Here is a 24,177-nt window from a genome sequence, read left to right as displayed (position 1 = left end):
CTGTCATTACTAATTTCCTTATGAAGGATAGAACTGGTAAGATTTCCAGGAGTTGTACTTATTTTATCTTCACTGTTACTTGGTTAATATATGAAATCTATTATTCCATGAGATTTGTGGTAGTTTGTGCTACTTAATATGATCTAGGAATAGCCTACCTTTCTCATCTTCACTTTGATTCCTTTAACACTCTCCATAAAAGACTAATGTATTTTCCATTTCTACTGAGTGCTTCCTGTGGGCACATTTACCTTAGTCCGTGTCTTTTCTCTAGGGTCATCTAGTAGCAGACACCCAAATCAGGCAACTCCAAAGAAAAGTGGCTTAAAGAATGGCCAAATGAAGAATAAAGATGATGAGTGCTTCGGGGATGATATCGAAGAGATCCCAGACACAGATTTTGATTTTGAAGGGAATCTGGCCCTTTTTGACAAGGCAGCTGTGTTCGAAGAGATTGATACCTATGAGAGGAGAAGCGGTACCCGTTCCCGGGGCATCCCAAATGAAAGGCCAACTCGGTACCGCCACGATGAGAACATCCTGGAGTCAGAGCCCATTGTCTATCGTCGGATCACAGTGCCCCACAACGTGAGCAAGGAGTTCTGCACGGGTGAGTTGTACCAGCCCATCTCACTGGTTCTCTCTGCTTTCTGTTATGCTTGAAAGAGAATGACCTAAATTCTGAATCGGAGTGTTGCGGTAGGAATTCACTAAACTCATGAAAGTGGCTTTGTGGTTGGCTATTATTATTGTCTCTTGGGAATTGTGGTTACTATGGCATCCTAGCTACCACAGGGATGTGGGAGTGTGGCGTAGGGGGCTGATTTCATGTCTGTTTATATCCCATATCTGACAGGTTCTGGTCTGATCTTTATATAGTGTGTCGTGATTAGCAATGAAAGGCAGAGGAGCCATCTGTCTAGAGTCACATAATCAGATCCTTGCCTTTTCACTGTGGCTTGCCTGTTACGACCTGTACATTTCACCAGAAGTTTCCCGTTGTTTGTTGGGGTTAAAAACAGTCAGAGATGGACGGTTGAAACCACTGGCTAAAATTGGGGTTTCCATAAATTGTTTACTACAGTGTCCTCATCTCCTCCTGTCCCTGGTCAGAGAGGGTTTGGCTAGTCCCATTTCTCACGTAACAAAGTAGTGCCTTGGTATTTCCGTCGGCCATTGTATAGGATAGTCTAGTCTATTACCTCAGTGGTTTTTAAGCTTCTTTTTTTAACATTAGGATCTTTTCTTCAAACATGGCATTAGAGAGGCACCTGGGTGGCTAGGTCAATGAAGCATCTGCCTTGGGCTCAGGTCATGATCCTACTGTCCTGGGATGGAGCCCCGCCTTGGGCTCCCTGCTCAGTGGGGAGTCTCCTTCTCTCTCTGACCCTCCCCCCCTCATGCGTACTCTTTTCTCTCACACTCTCTCTCACTCTGTCTCTCAAATAAATAAAATCTTAAAAAACAAAAAACCCATGCACAAAAAAAAGACATGGCATTAGAGGCAGATTAAACCAGCTATGGAGGGTGGGCGCCTGGGTGGCTCAGTGCGTTAAAGCCTCTGCCTTTGGCTCAGGTCATGATCCCAGGGTCCTGGGATGGAGCCCTGCATCTGGCTTTCTGCTCAGCAGGGAGCCTGCTTCCCTTCCTCTCTCTCTGCCTGCCTCTCTGCCTACTTGTGATCTCTGTCAAATAAATAAATAAAATCTTAAAAAACAAACAAACAGCTATGGGAGAGGTGGTCTGCCTCATCCCTGTCCCTGTCCTTTCCCACTAAACCACATTATTACCTGAGATGCTTCAAATAGTTTGAAAACTATTCTTATTGAACAATCTTAAAGAGCTGAAGGAGGAATCATAATCATTTTAATTAAGTAGAAAGGAACTAAGTACAATATTCGTTTTGGTTTGAGGGTTTGAATATAGGGGATATAAATTTAGAACAGTAGTAGCAGTTATAGAAAGTGTTATGGAGATGGCTTAATTACATTTGGAAGAAAATCAGATATGGTGTGGCTTTTTTGTAGATAGCAGTAAGGCTGTTCTGTATTTAGTTTGCTGGATATAGAAGTTTGCACGTGCTTTCCATGTGGAAAAAAAATAAGACTGTCAGGCTAAGAGTACCAAATTATTTTTCCATCGTTCACTGGGGGACTCGTGGGGATACCTCTTTGCCAAGGTAGTTTCCCTAAGTGACACTGACAGTGTGACTTCCTCTGATTTTTACCACCTGTGTGTAGGCAAACAGCCCAACTCAGAGTCAGGCTTCATTCAGTTGCCAGGTGTTTAGCTTTTCAGAGGCATCCATCGTCCAGCAGGTCTGGTAGCATACTCAGTTCCTGTCATTCATTTGCCCCACTGCTCCCCTCTTTTACTATACTCATTTGCAAAATAAGCTGCTTCTGTGGGACCTCTTGAGCTGAGGTGGTCCAGTATGCAGCAGGTCATTTCCCTGAAATTCCTCAACTTGGGGAGATACAGCCTGCCTTGGACATAGCTACAGGGAAGGAAAGAGAAGAGAAGAGTAGACTCAAAGAGTCTCAGATCTAAAAAAGCCCAAGAAAACATTGCTAAAGTAGACAAAGGGGAGGGTGGGAATTTTTTCCCACTACACACTCCTCCTCCCCAACTTGATTTTCACACCTTAATTTAACAACAGAAGTAAAAAGTCCCCTTCTCTCGCATGAAACCATTTTCCCAGAATTGCCATTAATAAGCTTACAGCAGACACATGAGCTGGTCCTCAGCCAAGCATTCAGGTATGGCGGCTTGTGTGCTGGTGACCAGTTGCACTTCATTGAGGCATGACGGGATGGGAGGCCCTGCAGCTTCATGCCATCTGGTTTTCCTCTTTGTCCGCAGAAGTGGTAGGAGTGCAAATGAAGCCCTTTTCCCAAGAAGGGTCTGTGTTGGAAATAGAGCAAGTAAGCCGTTGGCCTTGCTGAGTAACTTCTCCTACATCAAGTTTTTATCTCTGCTCCAGCAACAAGACACAAGTCTCAAAGTCGGTTTCTACTCTTACCCAGAGAGTGTCTGGCTGGGGACACTTTTCCACTTGGGTCTTCTATGCAGATGTTACAGTCAGAGTAAGGCAAACTATCTAGAATACATGGGGAAACAACCTAAGACCATCAAATGTTAGTGTTAGGTTACTCGATCACTTAGTATGATTTTTCTCATTCTGCAGATGAGAACATTGAAACCCAGAGAGATAATGACTCTCACAAACCTTCTTTATCACATTTCCTTTCACTTTTGGAAAGTGGCTAAGTTGAGGAGGAGGAAGGACGGAGGATCAGAGGAGAAGGATAGTGTAATGGCACAACAGACCACAGTCGTTTCTCTTTAGTGTCCTCAGAAACGGACCAATTTAGATCAGCAGTTGTGGAGGCTAGCTTGGATAGCTTCCCAGCTAGCTTTTTGGCATTCATGTTCTAGAACCCCAAAACCTTATTTTCTCCTAATCGCCAGGGTAGCAAAAGAACAACATGTTTACTACCCATGTGGTGTGATGGCTTGGGTCTCAGGATTCTGACAGCTTGCTGCTGCTATTCAGCACGTCGACTGCATGCTAAGTGGTGTCAGCAGTTTCTAAGCCAATATGCTGTAATTGCTCACACTCCTCTTGGCAGTCCTCTACCAACTGTGTGTGTGTGTGTGTGTGTGTTACGGGGCAGTGTTATAAAAGGTCTGTTGATTGGGAAAACACATTCAGGAAGCAACTAAATTCAGCTCTTTGTTTAACCCAAATCTTTTCTCTCTGGAAAGCCTTTTTGAGTCCTTTGACAGTGCTGCTGTCTCCAACAATTGTGGATTGTCAGACATTCCTCCAGCTTGGATTTAGCCTGCTGAATAATATCCAGTGGTCACATACTTGTCTATTAAGTTTGGCTGTAAAATGTGAGATGTGTGTGAGCACTTCATTCAGTGGGTAAGAGCTTCTCAAAGAACACTGGTTAGGAGAGCGGTAAGGCTTCAAAGAAGAATCTTAGTTCAACATTCATATTCTTCTAAGACAAATAGGTTAGTCTAAATACTGTTGCTTATTTTGTGTAAGTCACTCTAAGATCTTGTATTTGTTATTCAGGTGTATTAGGAAGGGGCGCCTGGGTGACTCAGTTAAGCATCTGAGTCTTGATTTTGGCTCTGATCTTAGGATTGAGCCCTACATGGTGCTCCGTGCTCAGCGGGGCATCTGCTTGAGGACCCCCCTCCCTGCCATGCGCATATGCTCACGTGCACTCTCTCTCAAATAAATACATTATATTTTTTAATCTTAAAAAGATGTATTAGGGGCGCCTGGGTGGCTCAGTGGGTTAAGCCCCTGCCTTCGGCTCAGGTCATGATCTCAGGGTCCTGGGATTGAGTTCTGCATCGGGCTCTCTGCTCAGCAGGGAGCCTGCTTCCTCCTCTCTCTCTGCCTGCCTCTCTGCCTACTTGTGATCTCTCTCTGTCAAATAATAATAATAAAGAAAGATGCATTAGGAAGCAGCATATATGCCTGGAGTCCAGTGAGTGTGGACATTAATTGTACTAAATGTTGAGAGGCAGAAGAGGTCCTGAAGGCTGGACTGATCAGGAACAGCTTCACAAAGGGAGCAGGACAGAAGCCTTGAAGCATGTGCAGGGTTTCACCAGACAGAGAGAAAGAGGGAATATGTGGATAGGCTGGTAGGTGCTGGTGAATAGTGAGAGTAAAGGGCCTTATGGGAAATTGGCCATCGGCTGGTTTGGCCAGGCCAGAGAGTGTTTGTGTGGGGGAGTAGCAGGAATTAAATAAGCCTTGGACCACAAGAACACAGAGCCTTATGTGTGTACGTTATCCTTGTCCTGTGCCATAGGGAACAACTGAAGAATTCTGAAAATGACATGATCCCAATCTCATTTAGGAAGACTTAGAGACTTTTTTTTTTTTTTTAAAATAAAGATTCTATCTATCTATTTGACAGAAAGAGAAAAAAACACAAGCAAGGGGAGTGGCAGGCAGAGGGAGAGAGAAGCAGCCTGATGCAGGGCTTCATCCTGGGATCCTGGGATCACGACCTGAGCCAAAGGCAGACACTTAACTGACTGAGCTACCCAAGTGCCCCAGGAAGATTTAGAGTCTCTCTCTCTCTCTCTCTCTTTTTTTTAATTAACATAAAATGTATTATTTGCTTCAGGGGTACAGGTCTGTGAATCATCAGTCTTACACAGTTCACAGCGCTCACCATATCACAGGCCCTCCGCTAGTCTGTAACCCAGCCACCCTGTCCCTCCCTGCCCCAGATTTAGAGTCTTGAGGAAGACTGGTCTCATAGATTTCAGGGTGGAATGAGAGGAGAGAGACCGGAGTAGGAAGACTAGGTTCGTGACGTAACTAATGGACCAGAGGTTTGGACTGCTGAATGGAAAGGAAGAAAAGGTGTTGAAAGAAATGACAAAGGGAATTGATAGTTGAGAGCAGTTGGAAAAGGGTTGAGTGAGCGGAGGACTCAAAGGCATTGAACCTGTGGGGCAGGAAGAATGGCAGTGAGAGTCTGGTTGTCATTAGGTTGCCTGAGTCTGCAGCAGGCCTAGTCTGCATGGTTTTGTGATTTCCCTCCTGTGGTGCTCTGCGGTTGAGCTCGGAGAAAGCAAATAGTAGAGGTACCACACTGAGAGAGAGGTCAGAGAGCTATTAAAAGGTTCAATGAGGAAGCTTCTGTAGAATCAAAGAATGGAGTTATATAGCCAAATGAGGGCTACTGAGCCTGTTTCCTTATCTGTAAAGTGGGATAAAATTGTAAACTAAATGAGATCATGTGGAAAAGCAGCTAGTGCAATGCCCAGTTTATGATTGTTAGTCAGTTTTTGAGTTCAAATATGAATTGCAGAGGTGGCCTCAGTAAGGTTATTTCAAAGCATCTACATTTGTAAAATTTCTATTGTGTGTGAGGTAGCATTCTAGATCCTCTAGGTAAGTCCTTGTCATCCCAGGGGCCTTACAGAGGAGCCAAATGTTACAGAGTAATTTTACAGAGTACTCTGTAACCAAATTACAGCAGTGTGTGCAGGGTTTGGAGGTGGCAGCAAGGGGATGGTGGGAGCCTGGTTCGGGAGAAGAAACATTATTACGATCAGTGTCATAGCATTGAAAGTTCATTGGATATTTACTGTGTCACAGGCACCATTCTAAGCACTTCACGTTTGTCACAGTTTTCATGGCGTATCTATGAGATTGCACTGTTCTCCCCATTTTGTTATTATCCCTGTTTTGTTGGCATTAAGTGATCCAGTAAGCCTTTCAAACCAGGAGTGACTTTAAAAAGTGTCTCAAATTGTTCGTTTCCTGAATGCTAATAAATTCTTTTTAGGTATATTTATTCAAGAATCCTTCCTATTGGGTTGAATTCTTATTTAACTTCTGCCATTTGTGTTCCACTGTGTAGCCTCCTTCTGCCTCCAAGTGTTCAAAAGCCCAGATGGGAGGCAGCGGGGTGCTGTTGATGCAGACAGTGAGTGGCTGCGGTTGTCCCATTTGCTTTGCCCGAAGGCTGTTCTTTTGCCGCAATACTGTCTGCCTGCTGAGATTTGGGGAGCAGCAAGTATATGAGGAGGATGAGCTGAGGTAGAGTTACTGTTTACTGTCTTGCAAAAGGATCAAGTTGGGTTTGAGTGAGGCACTCTGGCCTGAGCTCCCTTTGAGTCTGGCATCACTTAAACATGCCTGTTACTCTTGGTAAGAGCCAGTCATGGTTCCTTCTCTGGAGGGAGTTGCTGGTGAAGCCACGGTTGGTTTATTCCTGCTGCTTTATGGCTTCCCTCTTTACTCTTCCCACCTTGGCTAGCTAAATTTTTGAACTTCAGTGGGGATGTGTCTTGCCCTCAGGACAAGCTTGACCTTCACTCACTTTTGAGGCTGGCAATTGTCTTCCACAGCTAGTGTTCCATTTCTGCCTCTGAACTCTAGCTGCCTTCTCTTGCTTCTTGTCAAGAGTCCCTTAAGAAATATTCACATGCTTTTAAGACCAGCAATGTTCGAATCTCTTGAAGAACAGATAATCAGGAAATCTACTTTGGGTTTGTATGTATGTTCAGCAGGAATACAGAAAGAAATCTTTGAGTTTAGAAGTGGCCATTGAAGAATTTTACCCTCAGGTGGTGAGACCTCCTTCAGTAATCATGGTCCTGAGAGCCACAGAGATGCACTGGGAGGTAAATTCTAGGAGATGGTCTGGATCAGAACATCTGCCCTGTCACACTTGTGCTGGAGCAGGTTCTGATGTAACTTTTCACGGAACAGAGGTAATGAACCAAGTTTCTGAAATGGTGTCTGCAGGCAAAATTCCTTGACAGTGACCTGGTTGATTTTAGGAACCTCAGGTTCTAAGCAGTTCTCCCAGTGCCAGGAGTTGAGGGAGTAGACAGTCCCTTTAATGTGGTGTCCTTTGGAGTTTCTGGGCCTGGATAATCAGATGGATACTTATAGATCTGAAGGGCGTGGTTGAACTCATTGGTAGTCTTAAGAGGTTTTAGGGCTACATTGTTAAGACAGGTGTCTTGGGGGGTGCGCCTGGGTGGCTCAGTGGGTTAAGCCTCTGCTTTCAGCTCAGGTCATGATCTCAGGGTCCTAGGATCAAGCCCCGCATCGGGCTCTCAGCTTGGTGGGGAGTCTGCTTCCCCCCCCCCTCTCTCTGCCTGCCTCTCTGCCTACTTATGATCTCTGTCTGTCTAATAAATAAATAAACTATTAAAAAAAATTTTTTTTTAAATTCAAATTAAGGTGGGGGAGGATGTGGAGCCTTGGTACTTTATGGCCTGACACCTGAGAGAGAGAGAGAGTGAGAGAGTGTTTTCTTTTTAAAGAGAGGACACTCAAAGGGCAGAGGGAGAAGGAGAATTTCAACAGGCTCCTTGCTCGGGCTCAGTGCTGCTGAACCCGATGCAGGGCTCAATCTCATGACCCTGAGGTCATGACCTGAGCTGAAATCAAGAATCAGACAATTGTCTGAGCCACACAGCTGCTGCCTCCCCCACCTGAGTTTTTGATAAAACTCGAAATGGGACCACTTTGCCCTTCTGTATCATCTTGCCATTTCAGAACCACAGGTGTCTAGCCAGGGTGAGGATGAGGAAAGAGTTTGATTTCAGTGTATGCACCATCCTCCTTAAATTTGACACACTGCAGCAGCTAAGTCAGTCAGCACAACATCTCCTCCTTGCCACCCCACCCCCCACCCCCAGTTCCGGCAGTATTATTGCCTCTTTGCATTCTTGTTTCTTTCAATGCAGTCGCCATTGTTAAGCTTTGCAGCCACCTTTACCTTTTCCTTCTCATATAAATTCATGCCACATGCAGAACCTCACTTGGATGTGTTCGGAGCTTTGGAAGCTTGGCCTACCCTATGTCCTCCTAAACTTGACCTTTTGAGGCTTGTGTAGAGTTCCTAGCAGGGGAGTGCAGCTACTCGTGTACCCATGATGGAAGAACAGTCCTTTCTTGGGGACGGTTTCCTCTTTGACCAGCAGGCAGCTTTAGGAGGGACACCCACGGAATGGTGAGGGAGGAAGGCGACACCCACTTAGCCAGTCAGATCAGCCGAATGAACCCTGGTGATCAGTGGGGTGACAGATGCCACAGCCAGATTGCCCTGACCTCCTTTTTTTCTAATTTCATAGCAAATATAGTGATTCCTTCTATAGCAGCCCTGGCAAGGAGTTTCCTTTATCCTCTGTTCATTCTGGCTTGGGGCTTTCTAACTCCTTACTTGGTCACCATTGAAATGCTTATGATTTTTTAGTTTCTCCTGCTACCCTATCCATGGGTTTCCTATGTCCCTTGACATCAGTTCTACCTAGTCCTCCTCTCTTCATTTTCTAGCCCAGTCAGCATAGCCTTCACATCAGCCTCCGGGTTCCAGCAGGGAATTTGCATCTGCACAGTCACCCACATTCTAGCCTGTGGAACTTTGTTCATTGTTCCACCCACCCCCACCTGGAGGGCTCTCTCCCCCTCCTTTCCTTCTGACTACAGTCCTGTCTGCCTTTCCAGGCACAGTTCAGTTTGAGAATTTGAACATTGCCTCGAGCTCCTGGGGATAACAGTTTATTGTGTGTATTTTCTGGTATTTGCATATATATATTTTCTGTTTTCAGCTAGATTGTAAGACTGTGGGAAACAGGGTTGGTTTTTGTATTTTTTTTTTTTTAAAGATTTTATTTATTTGGCGGAGAGAGACATAGAGAAGGAACCCAAGCAGGGCGAGTGGGAGAGGGAAGGGGGGGAGGAAGCAGGCTTCCCAACAAGCGGGAGCCCAGTGAGGGGCTCGATCCCAGGATCTCGGGATATGACCTGAGACGAAGGCAGATGCTTAATGACTGAGCCACCCAGATGCCCCCCCCCACTTTTTTTATATTGAAGACAATTTTACACTTTAAGTTGCTAGAATAGTATAATGAATACCATGCACTCTCCATTTAGATTCATCTATTAATATTTTGCCACATTTACTTTTAAATACAGATACACAGGAGCACACCCGAGCCACCTGAGGGTTCATTGCTCTCGTCCCGTTCCTGTACAGTCCACAGGATGTTGCTCTTACAGCCACGCAGTGAGACTGCCCTCAGGAGACGTACAGCTAGCACCAAGTGTTATTTAACACACACTCCGTATCCGTGGCTCTCCGGTTGTCCCAGCTGTGTCCTTTATAGCTGTATTTTTAGTCGACAGTTGTGCATCACATTGAATGAGATGTAGTCGAGACACAGCTGTCTCTTTTTTGTTTCTTTTAACCAGGAGAGTTCCCACAACTTCTGTCATCTCTTGTGACAGATTTATGAAGAGTCTAGGCCAGTTGATTTGCAGAATGCGCCTTAGTTTTATTTACTGATTGTTCCTTTTGATTCATGTGATTTATGTTCCAGGTGATTCATGTTAAACATGTTTCCCAAGATTTGGGGGGGAATCTGTCTGTCTCAGGGTATCACATCATAAAAATAAACAGTGTCGTTTTGTCTCCCCATTGGGGCCGGGTTAATCACTTGGTAAGGTTTTGTCCACTGGGTTTTTCCTTTGTAAAGATACTTCTTCCCTTCATAATTAGTAAGTCTTCTTGTCAGCAGGTCCTTCACCCCTTGAGTCCACAGCTTGTTCCAGTGGAGCTTTAACCTGAAGGAATAAAGTTCATGGTGGGCAGGGGGTTTGTCTGGTTGTAACAAATAGGGGAAGGAAAAGGTGAGGAAGCATTCTGAAACCTCTCCCTCACCTTTACCTTTAAAGGTTACAGCAGGCCTTTTACCCAGCTGGCAGAATGGACCGCGCTGAGGAAGTTTTATCAGTTTCCTTCCCATTCATTCACTAATTGCACCTGTATTTCTGTAGACCGCCCAGGCCCTTCGCTAACACTGAAGGCACCGTGAAGAACGGGTAGAGCCGTGAACAAGACAGACGTGGTCACTGCCTTTGTGGAGTTTGCAGTCTGGCAAAGTAGATAGTCCAGAAAGAAAAACAGTTATTTACAAGTTGTGTTCAGTACAGTGAAGAAAATCAGCAGCGTGCTGAGACTGATAGGTAGTTAAGAAGAGGGACAGAAGAAGGAGGGACCAGCCATGAGTGTGGGTAGAGCACTGGAAGAGCGAAGAGAGTCCCCGGAGAGGGGACGTGCTTTCTGAGGCCAGCAGGGACTTGGAGTGTTTAGAAACCAGAAGGCAGCCAAGGTCCCTTAGAGCGTGGTGGGATTTGGGGTTCAAGGTGAAGGGGGTGAAGTAAACAGGGGCCAGATCATGGGGGCCTTGTGGGCCCTAATAAAGAGTATTGAGTATTTAGGCTTCTTGTAACAAATCCTTCTTTCAGAGATAGATGTGACACCAAATTTCATTTGTGTAGATCTTAGGATATGAATTGGGATCTGATTAACCTCAGGGTATCAGTGTGTTTAACTATAGGGAGCAAACTGGTGGTTACCAAGGGGGAGTTGTGGGGGAGGGTGAAGTAGGTGATGGAGGTTAAGGAGGGCACTGGTCCTGATGAGCACCAGGTGATTAAAAATAAAAACTTAAAAAAAAAAAAAGTGTGGTATCTCCCTGAAATGGTGTGATCCTCCACAGAATAGAATTGGAATTCATAGCCCTGGAGAACTCAACATGCCCTCCTTGAGGCATTGAACCTTCAGTGAGCTATGCTCCTTGTTGGTAAGACATGGGGTGCGCACAGCCTTTCTAACTAAAGGGCCATGTCTGCGTGAGGATTGAGTTTAGATCTGAGCTGATGCTTTGTTGTGGGTGTTTTTTTTTGTTTGTTTGTTTTTTTTTAATTTGACACAGAGAGGGGCACCTGGGTGGCTCAGTGGGTTAAAGCCTCTGCCTTCGGCTCGGGTCATGATCCCGGAGTCCTGGGATCGAGCCCCGCGTCGGGCTCTCTGCTCGGCGGAGAGCCTGCTTCCTCCTCTCTCTCTGCCTGCCTCTCTGCCTACTTGTGATCTCTGTCTGTCAAATAAATAAATAAACAAAATCTTAAAAAAAAAAAAATTTAAATTTGACACAGAGAGAGGCAGAGACAGTGAGAGAGGGAACACAAGCAGGGGGAGTGGGAGAGGGAGAAGCAGGTTTCCCGCTGAGCAGGGAGCCTGATTGGGGGCGGGGGGCTGGATACTAGGACCATGGGATCATGACCTGAGCTGAAGGCAGATGCCTAACAACTGAGCCCACCCAGGCACCCCAAATTCCATTGTGGGAGTCTTGTCACACAACCAAAAGGCTGGGAGGTTTAAGGGACAGGGAGGGATATACATGCAGAGGCTGCCAGAGGAGGTTTGGACATAGTGCTGCTTGAGGGTGTGAGAACGTGTGTAAATGTCCATACGAGAGGTAGAGTCCTTAAGTTGTATGTGCTAGAAGGAGCTGTGTGGCAGTGAGAAAGATTAGAGAAGCTGAAGCCGCAGCAGGCACTGTGGTGGCTAGCCTGCGAGCTTGCCAGGCCTGCTGTGGAGTGTGCTGCGTGGGGAGGAGTCTTCCCTCCCAGCCCATACAGAGTGTGCTTAAGCCATTTTCCTGGATACCCTGAGGTTAATCAGATCCCAAGATGTGCTCTGCTTGTCACGAACTGACTGGAATTCTATCTCCCTTTCTTGTTCCACCGACAGCTGTAAAATACATATTGAGAGAAACCCTACCGACTGATTTTACTGCCTTGGTTCCAGAACAATAAAGATCTACCTTCCAGCTCAAACATAATTAAGCTTGGCTCATGTTCAAGCTTTGGCAGTGTTATTGTTTGCCATTTACACGCTATGTTCTTGGTTCCCTTCCTTTGGAGTTTATTTTATCCCCTCTGCCTGTTTCTGATAAGCAGTCTGACTGGTGGAACTTTGTGTGTAAATGTTGAAAAGGAACATTTTGTGGTGCTTGCACATTCCTTCCAGAGAAACTGAGTAGGTGCAGCGGAGTCCTGTAGCTGGCAGGCTGGGAAGAAAGGGTGCAGCCTTGTCTTGCCTTAGGCTTTAGAGTGTGCGGGTTCATCAGTGTGCCCCTGCCACCAGTGAGGGGCTGGTGACGGATACCCAGCTCCCAGCTGTAGCAGCCAGCCAGGGTGTGGGTTCTGCTCTCCTCTCCCCGTACTGCGAGTTTTGTACCCTTCAGGACTGTGAGGAGAAAGGTAGCAGAAAACGCTCAGCCTGCCTCCAGAGAGCTGTCCGAATGGGAGGGGGCTGGGTGCCTGTACCTACAGCACAAGATGTAGACCCACAAAGAATGCTTGCTCTGAAGGGTGGTGTGCTCAGGACTCCCTGTCTGGATCTGTTTCAGATTCAACAGAAAGCAGTTAAATGGGTGAAGAAATGCACAGGGTGAAGGGAACACGCTCTCTTGCGTGACTCTGCAGGGAAAGAGGGTTTGGAAGTAGGCATGACTTGTCTGACAGGTTTAGGGTTGTTAGTGGCTTAGGACTCCTCTGAGAATTCCTTTGGCCTTTTCACACTGCTATCAGTGATTCCTAATTAGTTCTGATGATATGTGCGTGTCTGGAGCAGGCCATAAAAATGGCTGTTAGAATCAGCTGTTGACATGCAAGGTCAAGCTGCAGCCTCCAGCGTTGGCGCTTAGGACTGGTATTTCAGAAAGAGAGAGGAGACCTTGCTCCTGATGGCACTGTTTGTGCCAGAGTGGGACTAGGACTCTGGTAGGTAGAAGGCTTCAGCTAATCAACAAGATAGTGTTAATTTTGATGTGTAGATGTCTTTTATTGTCATTATTACAGTAAGTCATTATTTCGCCTTCCTTTGAGAGGATGTATACCTTGGTGTTTTCGGTTCAGTCTTTGTGCTTGGATTTCTGTTGTTCAGATGTACCACCATAGCCTTGTTCTGTGTGGTTTTAAGAGTCTATGTAGGCGGGACTGGATATCTGGTAGAACTTCAAGAAATTATTCCTGAAATGATAAAGGAGGAAGACAAGTTTTTCTAATGGATAATTTATCCATTATCTAGGATAAATGAGGAACTTCTGAAAACTTCTGCCAGACCAGAAATAGCACCAGGTTTGCATCATTTATGTGTTTGAGGACTTGATGAGAGCTCACCTCTGTTGATAAATGTAGTTGAAGCAAGTTGAGGAGATGGGGGCCAAAGGAGTAAAAGGTTTACTTCCCTGCTCAGAGGAGTGTATAGTCCAGTATAGATGAAGACGCAGGATCTGAGAAGGCGTCGGATCCAGCCTGACAAAACCCGTTAGGTGCGGTCCCATGACAGCTTGCTGATTGGAGTCTGTGTGCGTTCGTCTGTCAGCCAGTGAGGCCAGGTGGGGCTCGTGCGTGAAGGTCTCTCTTGGGGCCAGTCCAGTGGCTTCTGGTATTTGTAAGATGGCATTGGTTGTCAAGACGAGCTGCTCGTTACAGATCACAATTCTTTACTTTGGTGTTTCTTTCCTGTCCTGGTTTTCTGGCCCTGAAATGGCCCCGGTGTGTTGGTGCTGATGTGTATGAGACTCTTGCCTGTGTCCCAGCTGCTGCAGACTTTGGCCTTACGAAACCAAGTATTTTCCATGCTGTACTTTCAGCGACTGGCTCTCCCTAACCTTTACAGAGTTCCTTTCTCTATGGCAAATAAAATATTCAAGATTCTTCTGAGCAGGCTGCTTTCCATGTGCTCTTGCCCTGAGGTTTGAGTATTAGGTTACATTCACACCAGATGTGGAAGAAAATGATAAATTATTTGAGAAAACAAGTTGCTAATTAAATTTTTTAAGCGAAGAGGAAGGGCTGAGTAGAAGAGAAGAGGAAGAAGAGGAAGTGGGGAGCAGATGGGGTCAGCACACCATCCAGCCAGGACCTGAGGGTCAGGAGGCTTAGTCAGTGTCTGTTCCTCTTGTGGGGAAGGAGGAGGAGTCTGCTCCTGAGGACGGTGCCACTGCCAGGGATATCATTTCCCCCACTTTGGGAAAAGCATGGTCTCTTCTGACATGGCCCACAAGTTGCTGTTCCATGCTGTGCCAGCCCTTTCTCTGTAATAACCAAATAGGTCTTGGTAGAACTGTTTGGATTTGGAACTGTTAGGAGAGTAGCGCCTGGGTGGCTCAGTCGGTTAAGTGACTTCATACAGCTCAGGGCATGATCCCAGGGTCCTGGGATTGAGCCATGTGTTGGGCTCCCTGCTCAGCGGGACTCTTCATCCCTTTCCCTCTGCCCCCTACCCCACTCCTCCTCGTGGGTACCTGCCCTCATGCGCTCTCTCTCATAAAGAAAACCTGAAAGAATAAAGTGCTCAGAGAGCTTAAGCTAGCTCCTGCTCTTTGGTAATGGGCACAAGGTGTTACTTCCCAGCTGCTGCTGTGGAGGGCTCCAGGGTACACCTCCATCCCACCCTAGGCAGCTAGGCCAGGGGAGGGCTAGTCTTAGAGTCTTGGCTGTCACAGAATCCTGGATCGAGTATGTCCATTTGTTGGTATGGTTTCCTGTCATCTCTTTCCCTTTCTCTCTCCATCTCCTTTTGAACTGCAGACTCTGGCCTGGTTGTCCCAAGTGTTTCCTATGAACTGCACAAAAAGCTCTTGTCTGTGGCTGAGAAGCACGGGTTGACTCTGGAGCGGAGACTGGAGATGACAGGAGTGTGCGCCAGCCAAATGGCCCTGACCCTGCTTGGAGGACCCAACAGGTAAACGCCTCTGGACTGGGCGGAGGCTGAGGGTGGGGAGGTGCTGCCCTGCCGAGGTGCCACCGCGCCCCCACCAGAGGAGTCTGTCAGTGTGAAGTCCCTCCCCGGGGTGCTCTGAGGGTGTTGTTTGCCCCTCTTACCCTCCCGGAAGTCCTCATTCTTCTCTAGGCAAGCTGCCCTTTGACCCTTTCTTTCCTGATAACTGCTGGCTTTGACACTCTTGCTGGCTCCCAGAGACCTGCCTTCTAAGAGCCTTCAGAGACTCAGCCTTTGGCACTTGTCCTTCACTCAGAGGGGCTGAGATACAGATTAGCCCAAGTTCCATACCTGAGCACTGTTAGAACCACCCTGACAACTGGGTTGGGAAAGCTGGAGGTCGGTGCCTTCCTACCTCCTTTCTGGGCCTCTGTGTCAAGAGCAGTGCTTAATTTTATTTGTGGTCACTTACTGGTATCGTGTGCCAGTCCTTGTGCTAGAACTAGGCACACAAAGAAGAGTAGAATACTGCACCTGCCCTCTGGAAGGCTAGTGAGGTGTCCGGAAGGTACACCGTGGCAGGAGAGGAAGCAGGATCGCCGAGGAGGCCGCAGCAGCATCCACACAGAGTCCTGCGGGGGCTGAGGAGGCATTAACAGGCCAGCAGGCAGGGCGGGGGGTCCAGGTCTGGGGAGTAGCCTGCGCTGAGGGCGGACAGAATGGAGAGCGTGGTCGTGGCTGGGATCTGTGACGTCCTTCCTGTGGGGCTGGGAAGTCGGGCTTTGCCTCAGCTGCGCAGTAAGGAGCTGAGCTGCCAATGGGAATTTCAGAAACAGCCTTGTGGGGGCAGGATGTGAATGTCCTCACCCCATCACAGTGCCCTCTAGCCGGCTTCTTGGGGCCAGCTGTCTGTGGGCTGGCTTTTCTTGCCGCCTCTGACCTCTCCAAAGGGCCAACTCCTGCAGCCCCTTTGAGAAGGGTTGCCATAGCTAGTAATCTTCCTCATGTGTGTCCAGTCCTATGCAGTTCTCACTGTGCTCACAGCCCTGTTCAGTTTGAGCCTTGTGGCTTCACCTTGAAGGTGAATAGTAGCCTAATGTTTGAGGATGAGCCCGCTGAGGCTCCAGGAGCGGAAAGACGTGCCCAGCTTGGTGCCGCCGCTATGTGGTGGAGCCAGGTCTCCTGTCCAGACAGGCGTGTTTCCAGTGTCTGGTCCCTGACCCTTGCTGTCGGCTGTGTGATGCCAGGGTCTGCGTCCTCTGACGGTGGTGCCTCTGTGAGAGCAGGAGTCTTCAGGAGCAGCCGTGGGTGAGGCAGCTGCCACGACACAGCAGTGTCTGTGTGAGGGGAGAGGCGCTCACCATATTTCCTTCAGATGCACACGTAGTGGGGGAAATGAGTGGTTTGGTATATATGCAGAGTACGTTGCTAAACGCCCCCAAATTTACTTGGAGCATAGGGGCTTCCTCTCTGACTGGAACAGCATCTGTCATCTGCCTCCTTTCGGGAGACTAGTAAGTGACTGTCACTGCTAAGGAGGTACCTAAGCCCATTTCTTGCTGTCCATCTCCTCCTGCCTTCTGCCCCTGAGGCAAGCCGTATGGCCTGTGAGTTGGGAACAGCTCCAGTCAATCCAGACCTCCTGTGGCTCAGCTTTGAATGACAGGAGCTGGAAGTGACTTCATCAGGACATGGGTAGCCAAGGGAGCTGCCAGCGTAGGAGCCCAGGAAGGCCTGCCTGCTGCCTCTGTGACCTGCGATGTAACGTGACAGTCCTGTTCTGAGTGCTGTGCGTGCGTGGACACACAGCATCCTGTGGAAAAGGTCTTGTTTGTATCTGGTGTTGCCCTTATTCCACTTATTGGTGGCTCAGTGAGGAGCACTTGGCCTGGCACCTGATTGAGGACGATTTAGAACGGCCCTGTTTGCTGCTGCTGTTGAGTTTCTTAGGAGCTGAGCCAGAGTAACCCTGGAAGAGGTGAGGCTTGAGCTGGATTCCAGAGAAAGGGTGGGTCAGAGTTTGCCAAGCGAAGGGCTTTCTGCGCAGGGGACCTCATCTGAGGAGAAGCAAGGAAGAGCCTTTCAGAAACAGTTCCGTGTTTCTGGTCGGAGAGCCATGTTCTGGCAACAGTGTTGTATGGCTCAATATGTGGGTGAGCTGCCTTGTGAGAGGACCCACTAGATGAAGTGACACCGGGGTGTGGGACCATGGGAATGCCACCCTGTAGCCCTGGGGTGTGTGGCTTTTCACCTTCTCTGGGAGGGATTGGCAGGTCTGCAGCTGCTAATACTTATTTGCCTTCTGTTCTAGGTTGAATCCCAAAAATGTTCACCAGAGGCCCACAGTGGCCCTGCTGTGTGGCCCCCATGTGAAAGGGGCTCAGGGGATCAGCTGTGGAAGGCACCTGGCTAACCATGATGTCCAGGTCATTCTCTTCCTGCCCAACTTTGTCAAGATGCTGGAGTCCATCACCAATGAGCTATCTCTTTTCAGCAAGACCCAAGGCCAACAAGTATCTAACCTCAAAGGTGAGCACTCGCCTAGGGCAGGCCTGCACCCTCCTCCTGTAGTTGGATGGTCCGGTGCTGCCGCCCAGTGGCGACAGATGGAACATCACAGATGTAAGGCGTGCTCTGCCTGCTGGAGTCTTTGTACACAGAGGAAATACTTTGGTTGTTGACTTGGTTATTTCCCACCCCTTCACTGTTCTCCCTCTCTGATTACTCAGATGGAGAGCTGGGGGCCCACTTGTTCACTTTACAAACGTTTACAGAACAGGCACCACTGCTGACACTGAGGATGTTTTTTTGATCCGTACTTCCATGGAGCTTACACTCTGTTTAGGACAGAGAAGAGACAGATAAGGAAGCTTTCTGTTAGGCCAGTTGGCGGTGTTATGAGACAAAGGAGGGAAGGGAGCTAGAGAGGGTCGGAGGGTTGCGTTAGGGAGGTGCAGGTGGTAAAGTGCCTGAGGTTCGCTGTACGGGTTTGACTTTCACACTCACTGTGATGGAGAGTCACTGGAGGAACACGCAAAGGAAGGCAGAGGCCAGCTCAGATTCCTAATGATCCCCTGGCTGCTGCTTGGGAGTAAACTAGAGATTTACAAAGAGAAGTGTTAAGAGGCTGTTGTGCTGGGGCGCCTGGGTGGCTCAGTGGGTTAAGCCTCTGCCTTCAGCTTGGGTCATGATCTCAGGGTCCTGGGATTGAGTCCCGCGTCGGGCTCTCTACTTGGTGGGGAGCCTGCTTCCCCCCCTCTCTCTGCCTGCCTCTCTGCGTACTTGTGATTTCTCTCTCTCTGTCAAATAAATAAAATCTTAAAAAAAAAAAAAAGCAGTTGCACGAAACCAGAAGGAAATGTTGGTGGCTGAGACAGTGATAGTGGTAGAGGAGGTAAAGGGGGGGGGTTAGGTTTTTTGTTTTTTAAGATTTTATTTACTTATTTGACAGACAGATCACAAGCAGGCAGAGAGGCAGGCAGAGAGAGTGACGTGGGGAAGCAGGCTCCCTGCCGAGCAGAGAGCCCATGCAGGGCTCGATCCCAGGACTCTGAGATCATGACCTGAGCTGAAGACAGAGGCTTTAACCCACTGAGCCACCCAGGTGCCCCAGGGAGTTAGTTTCTAAGTTAGTTTTGGAGCTAGAGGCTGCAGAGTGGATATAAGGGATGTGACAGGGAAAGGTTAAGAACAATTCCAAGGTGTTTGGCCTGAGTGACCAGAAGGATGAAGGTGCCATCCTGAGCTGGGAAGACTTGCGGGAGGAGGTTTGGGGAGGAAGGTGCCTGTTGAATATGCAGGTAGAAATGTTGACTGATGCAGATGAGTCTGCAGGTAGGGGCAGGGGTCTGGTCTGGGTGCTGAGGATGTAGGTAGGAATGAGCCCTAATAAACCTGGATAAGCTATCTTCTAGGAAGAGGTAGGGAAGTTGTTAAGTCTAAGTTCTTTTAGAAGTCAGGGAGTTGATGGGGCGCCTGGGTGGCTCAGTGGGTTAAAGCCTCTGCCTTCGGCTCGGGTCATGATCTCAGGGTCCTGGGATCGAGCCCCACATCGGGCTCTCTGCTCAGTGAGGAGCCTGCTTCCTCCTCTCTCTCTGCCTGCCTCTCTGCCTACTTGTGATCTCTCTCTCTCTCTCTCTCTCTCTCAAATAAATAAATAAATAAGTCTTAAAAACAAAAAAACAAGAAGTCAGGGAGTTGAGAGAGCAGTTCAGGAGACAGGGTGGAAGAAGCAGGGGAGCCTGGCACCTGGAAGGCAAGTGAAGAGGGAGGTGTGGTGTGGTCAGCTCTGCCAGCAAGCCGCTCTGAGTTAGGCTCAGATGAAAGCTGAGAATTGACCACTAGATCTGTGTGGGAGCCCTGTGAGCAGTTTCTGCCCACTGAGCAGTTTCTCAGTGGCGATGTATGGGGGCGCGGTACAAAGTGATTAGAGTGGGTTTTAGTGAGAGCAGGGGAGAAGAGAGAAGAAATACGAAGGAAGGGTCTTGCCAGGGGTCAGATGGCAAGTTGGGGCCAGATCCTGGGCCAGAACCTCTGGCTCCTGTGTACATGTAGAAGGTAAGACCCCATTCTTACTCTTGAGAGCCTACTGGTCCCCAGCAATGCCTCATCATGGTGGTCAGATCTAAGTACGGAAGCCCTGAGTCCCTAATTGAGAACTAGCATTACTGGAGCCGGAAAACAGGCCTGTTCTGGGTTCCCCTGCTTGAGATCTGTAACATGATGCTCTGTTTTAGGTAATTCTTCCTCTGGCTACCTAAAAGCCTTCCAATTTCAACTCCAGGAGCCAAGTCTGAGGATGCTGACCTTGAATTTGGTCTGGTTTCTCCTATTCTCAAGTTACTTTCTTAGGCTGGTCAAGGCTTAACGTAGCTTTTGAGACATCTGTTCTTCTGCTGTCCCAGAGGCTTGGTTTGAGAAGAAAAACTTTTTATGTAAAGTGTTTGAAGAAGTGATTAGTTTCCTCTCCATCCTTCAGATTGGGCTGTAAGCAGAGCCTATTTTATGAGATAGACGTGGGGCATGATGCAGCAAGGCCAGGCTGGCTCAGGTCGGGTGAGGAGGCTAGCCCAAGGTTCTGGCCAGCTTGCTGTTCGGCTAGTCACATGTGGAAGTCAGCCCATTTCTGCTAGGGTGTGGGCAGAGCTCCCTGTGAGGGCTAACTCAGCGGCAGTCAGCTCCCCCTTCTCAGATCTCCTAGTGTGTACCCTGTGTGTTAGTTGGATGTGTGTCTGCTGTCCCCGGAGACAGCCTGTACGGCCTGCAGCACAGGGCTTCAGCCTGGGAGACTCCATGAGGACACTGGTCCACCGGGCTGACATGCCCTTTGTCTCTGGTGCCCAGCCCAGCCTGGCCTTGGAAGTCCTGGGGCTGGTCCTGGCCTTGAGAAAGCCAGCCTGTGGTGAGGCCACAGAGTGGTGTCAGAACAAGACCCCCCTTGGGACCATCTGGGTCCTAGTCCCCACCTGGGCTACTCTCTCCTTATAGTGATTCTTATGTGGTGCTCTTCCTACCTGCAGATCTGCCCTCTAGTCCTGTGGACCTGGTGATCAACTGCCTGGACTGCCCCGAGAATGCCTTCCTGCGGGACCAGCCCTGGTACAAGGCAGCCGTGGCCTGGGCCAACCGGAACCGGGCGCCGGTGCTCAGCATTGACCCTCCCGTGCATGAAGGCGAACAGGGTATCGACGCCAAGTGGTCGCTGGCTCTGGGCCTGCCTCTGCCCCTGGGGGAGCGCGCAGGCCGCGTCTACTTGTGCGACATTGGCCTCCCCCAGCAGGTATTCCAGGAGGTAGGAATCAGCTACCACTCACCCTTTGGCTGCAAGTTTGTCATTCCATTACACTCTGCCTAGAGGGACTCTGGGCGAGTTGGACTCTGCAGTCCCCCGCTGCTCTGGACACACTGAACTTGACAACGAACGCCTTAAGGATGTGAAGCTTCATGGACCTTCAGTTTTTTTCACTTTTGGATTTGTTACTTCTGTGAGAGAACAGATCATATTTAAAAATGATCTGTCACCTGCCGATAGCCAGGGAAGGCTTTCCCACTGGGTGTCCTGGGTGGGCGGCAGGCCAAGTGGCTCTAGGCATCTCTACACTTGGCCCCCTGTGTGGTTGGGTGGGGCTTTGTTTACAGACTTAGGCAGCTCACAGACTGTGTTTCAGGTTTACAGTCACTGGGGCCTGGGCAAGCACCTTGCGGGGTGGGGCGGGTCCTGTTTGGGGGCCTGTACTTGCTTTGGCTCCGTGTCCTCTGCTCCCCCACCCCCCCAGCCCTTCTGATCATGTCGAACTGGCTGTGCTGCAGCCGCCCACCAGAGGGCAGACTCGCACTCTGTTCCTTGCCAGAGCTCTGAGGAGGCCTTCCCAGAGCCCCCCCACAAGTTGGTTTGGGGGCTTTTGACCCTTTCTTCTGAGCTGATGCAAACTGTTTGCTGGGATTTTTCTCAAGGGTCCTTCTTCCTTTCCACTCCATCATTCTGAGAGGCAGGGAAGGGGGTGGCATCAGGATGGTTTTACTGTATGGGGATTTTATACTGTTTTTCTGTTTTCAGCATAGGTAGTACAAGGTCATGTTACTGTAGAACCACAGTGCCCATCTTGCCAGCAGTGCCCCCGCCCCATACCCTCTCTAGCTGGGGCCGGAGCCCTCAGGGTGCAGCTTTAATGTTCAGTATTGGGAAGGTCCCTGAGGGAGCCTGGTGCTGAGCCAGAAGAGGCTCCCTGGTGCTTCTGTCTTAGGCCACTACCACCCTGTTCCTGCCTCCTTGCCTGCCCATGTACCCTCCTTTCTTCTGTCCCTGCCCTATCTTCCTGCTCAAACAGTCCTCTGCAGCTGTCATCCCAGAGCAGGGCGCATGTCCCTCCCCTGTCTGGGCTCCACCCCAGTTCTTACAGTCTGGGCTTTGAACCCTTTATGGTTGTCCACTCGAGATGAGTAGGCTCGGGGCCAGCACGCTATCTCAAAAGATGCCAAAATGAGGCTAGTTCTAGAAGAGCTAGCTGGCAGGGCTCAGCCACAGGAACATGCTGCTGTTCAAATCCTAAGGCGGGAAAGCCCTCGGACCTCACAGGCTTAGGCCTTGGAGGCTGCTTTCAGAGCAGGAGCCATGCCTTGGGAGTCCTTCACAGGGACTCTTCCAAAAAGTTCATGCTTTAAAGCCTTTTTCAGGCCTTCAGGCTTAGCTTCTGCTCTCTCCCCACCCACTCTGGTTGAGGGGGTGAGTGTGACGGCTTGCAAGGGATCATGGACACAGGACAGGCCCTGCTGCCATGGGTTTCAGGCTGCCTATCACTTTTCTTATAGGAACATAGCCAGGAGCAGATGAGGCGAGGCAGAGGGCTGGTCCCTCCTTTTCTCCCATCCTCCCTGAAGGTCTGATCGTCTCCAGCAGTGGGAGGAGGCCAGAGGCCTGAGGCCCAGGGCCTTGTGTGTATCCTCCCTGAGCCTCTGCTCACTCAGGGCCGTAGTCTGAGGAGCAGTGCTGGGTCATAGGCATTTTAGTAAGCAACCACTGCATAGTTTCTGGGTACCTGCCTGGCCACGCAGTAAGGCCCCCCCAGTTGGGTACGGTAGGGGAGCAGCTTTAGGAGCCCTGGCGCCACAGACTGCTGACTTGGGTGAACTGCAGCGGCCTTGGGGGTGAGGGCCTTGTGGAGGGGCACTGGGAGCTTGTGCCTGAACCTGGCTTCTCCCCGCAGGGGGCTCTGAAGCAGCTTCCTGCCCTCAGCATGGGCCTTCCCCGGTGGTATTCACATCAGCATGATTCCTCTGCCTTCAGCTCCTTCCAGAGGCATCCTGTCCCCAGGGGGCCCCAGTCAGGGGGTCAGGACTGTCACTCATGCAGCTCTTGGGGAACCAAAAACCAGCACTTAAAATAAAGCTGAATGACAGAGTCCTGGGCTCTGTGGTAAATCGCTCTGTAGGCTGCAGTGAGGTGCCCCCCCCCACCCCGCCCCAGGAGCCCAGAAGGGTCTCCTCACAGTTGCCCACCTGCAGTCAGGTGGTTGGGCAGGCACGGCCTGAAGTGGCAGGTGGTGATGGGGCCAGAGGCAGAGGTCAAATCAGCTGCTGACCGGCCAGGGATTCCATGGGGGCTGAGGGAAACTGTTGCCTTCCAGCAGGCCTGCCACCTTCGGGCTCTTCTCCGTGGCCCAGAGGGACACACGGCTTCTGTCTGGTCACTGGCTAGCCCTTCCGTGCCAGCCTAGTTCACACTTAGCTCTCCACAAGCTGAACTGCTAAGAAAGTCTTTATTAATAAGGTGGGAAGGGAAGGCAATGAGCCTGGAGACGGACACACTGGTACCAGGGGTTACAAACAGTAAGAAACACTTTATTATAACTTTACAACATATAAATAGCTTGGGTCAAATCTGTGCTTTCTGGCAGCTGGGCATCCAGTCTTGTCCCCTGCAGGCTCCGGCCTTCCTTCACATTGCACTGTTCGCTGGGTGGCTCTGGCCCTGGGGCCTGGTGGTGGAGGGTGGAGAGAAAGCTGGGCAGCCCCGTTCCGCTGTCCAGCTCCCGGAGGGGGGGCCCCGCCTGTCATCTGCTTGGGTTGCGGCTGGTGTGGAAGGACCGCTCCTCAGGGGTCAGGCCGGCAAAGAAGGGGTGCAGCAGGGCCTCCGCCAGTGTGATGCGCTGGGCAGGGTCGAATTCTAACATCTTCCTCATCAGGTCAAACAGCTGCACGTGCTCCAAGGCATCCTCGAGCATGTAGCTCTGCTCAGGGACACAAGGTGCCGCAGTGTGACGGCGGGGCTGGGGGCCACCGCGGGTCCCCGGGCCTCTGGGAGGCGTTGCTGCAGGGCTCGAGGAGCCAGTGCTTGCCCCCCGGAGGACCACTTCTGCCCTCCTGGACCGCGAGCGGCTCTGCTCCTTGCATGCCCGTGTAGAGCTTTTGGCTCTGAGCGTCTCGCTGGCTTGGTGCCTCTGCCCCTGCATGCAACGTCCCGACAGGTGGGCAGTGTCCCCTCTGTAGAATTCACTGGTCCGGGCACCAGATGCCGTTGACAGAGGATTTCAGGCCATGTCTACATCTTCCCTCCCCCTCACCTCAGTCCTGCCTAGTTCTTCCCAAAACTGAGAGA

General features: G+C 49.7%; 2 protein-coding genes across 16 annotated transcripts in view; one reads left to right on the top strand and one right to left on the bottom strand.

Moving 5' to 3' along the window:
- The window catches only part of EDC3 (enhancer of mRNA decapping 3), a 61,355-nt gene extending 38,374 nt beyond the window's left edge, over window positions 1–22,981 (top strand). For all 3 annotated transcript variants that reach the window (XM_082735865.1, XM_082735866.1, XM_082735867.1), the window contains 4 exons: window positions 275–610; window positions 14,954–15,107; window positions 17,395–17,612; window positions 20,603–22,981. In XM_082735865.1, the coding sequence (XP_082591991.1) occupies window positions 275–610; window positions 14,954–15,107; window positions 17,395–17,612; window positions 20,603–20,937 (1,043 nt within the window). In that variant the 3' untranslated portion in view covers window positions 20,938–22,981. The remainder of the gene's footprint in view (window positions 1–274; window positions 611–14,953; window positions 15,108–17,394; window positions 17,613–20,602) is intronic.
- Window positions 22,982–23,399: 418 nt separating this feature from the next.
- CLK3 (CDC like kinase 3) overlaps window positions 23,400–24,177 on the bottom strand; it is a 28,109-nt gene continuing 27,331 nt past the window's right edge. For all 13 annotated transcript variants that reach the window (XM_082735875.1, XM_082735873.1, XM_082735868.1 and 10 more), the window contains one exon: window positions 23,400–23,809. In XM_082735875.1, the coding sequence (XP_082592001.1) occupies window positions 23,633–23,809 (177 nt within the window). In that variant the 3' untranslated portion in view covers window positions 23,400–23,632. The remainder of the gene's footprint in view (window positions 23,810–24,177) is intronic.

The sequence above is a fragment of the Mustela nivalis genome (genome assembly GCF_964662115.1).
Source record: "Mustela nivalis genome assembly, chromosome: 6".
NCBI lineage: Eukaryota > Metazoa > Chordata > Mammalia > Carnivora > Mustelidae > Mustela > Mustela nivalis.
Note: the sequence above shows the minus strand (reverse complement) of the source record. Positions and strands in the feature narration are given on the sequence as shown.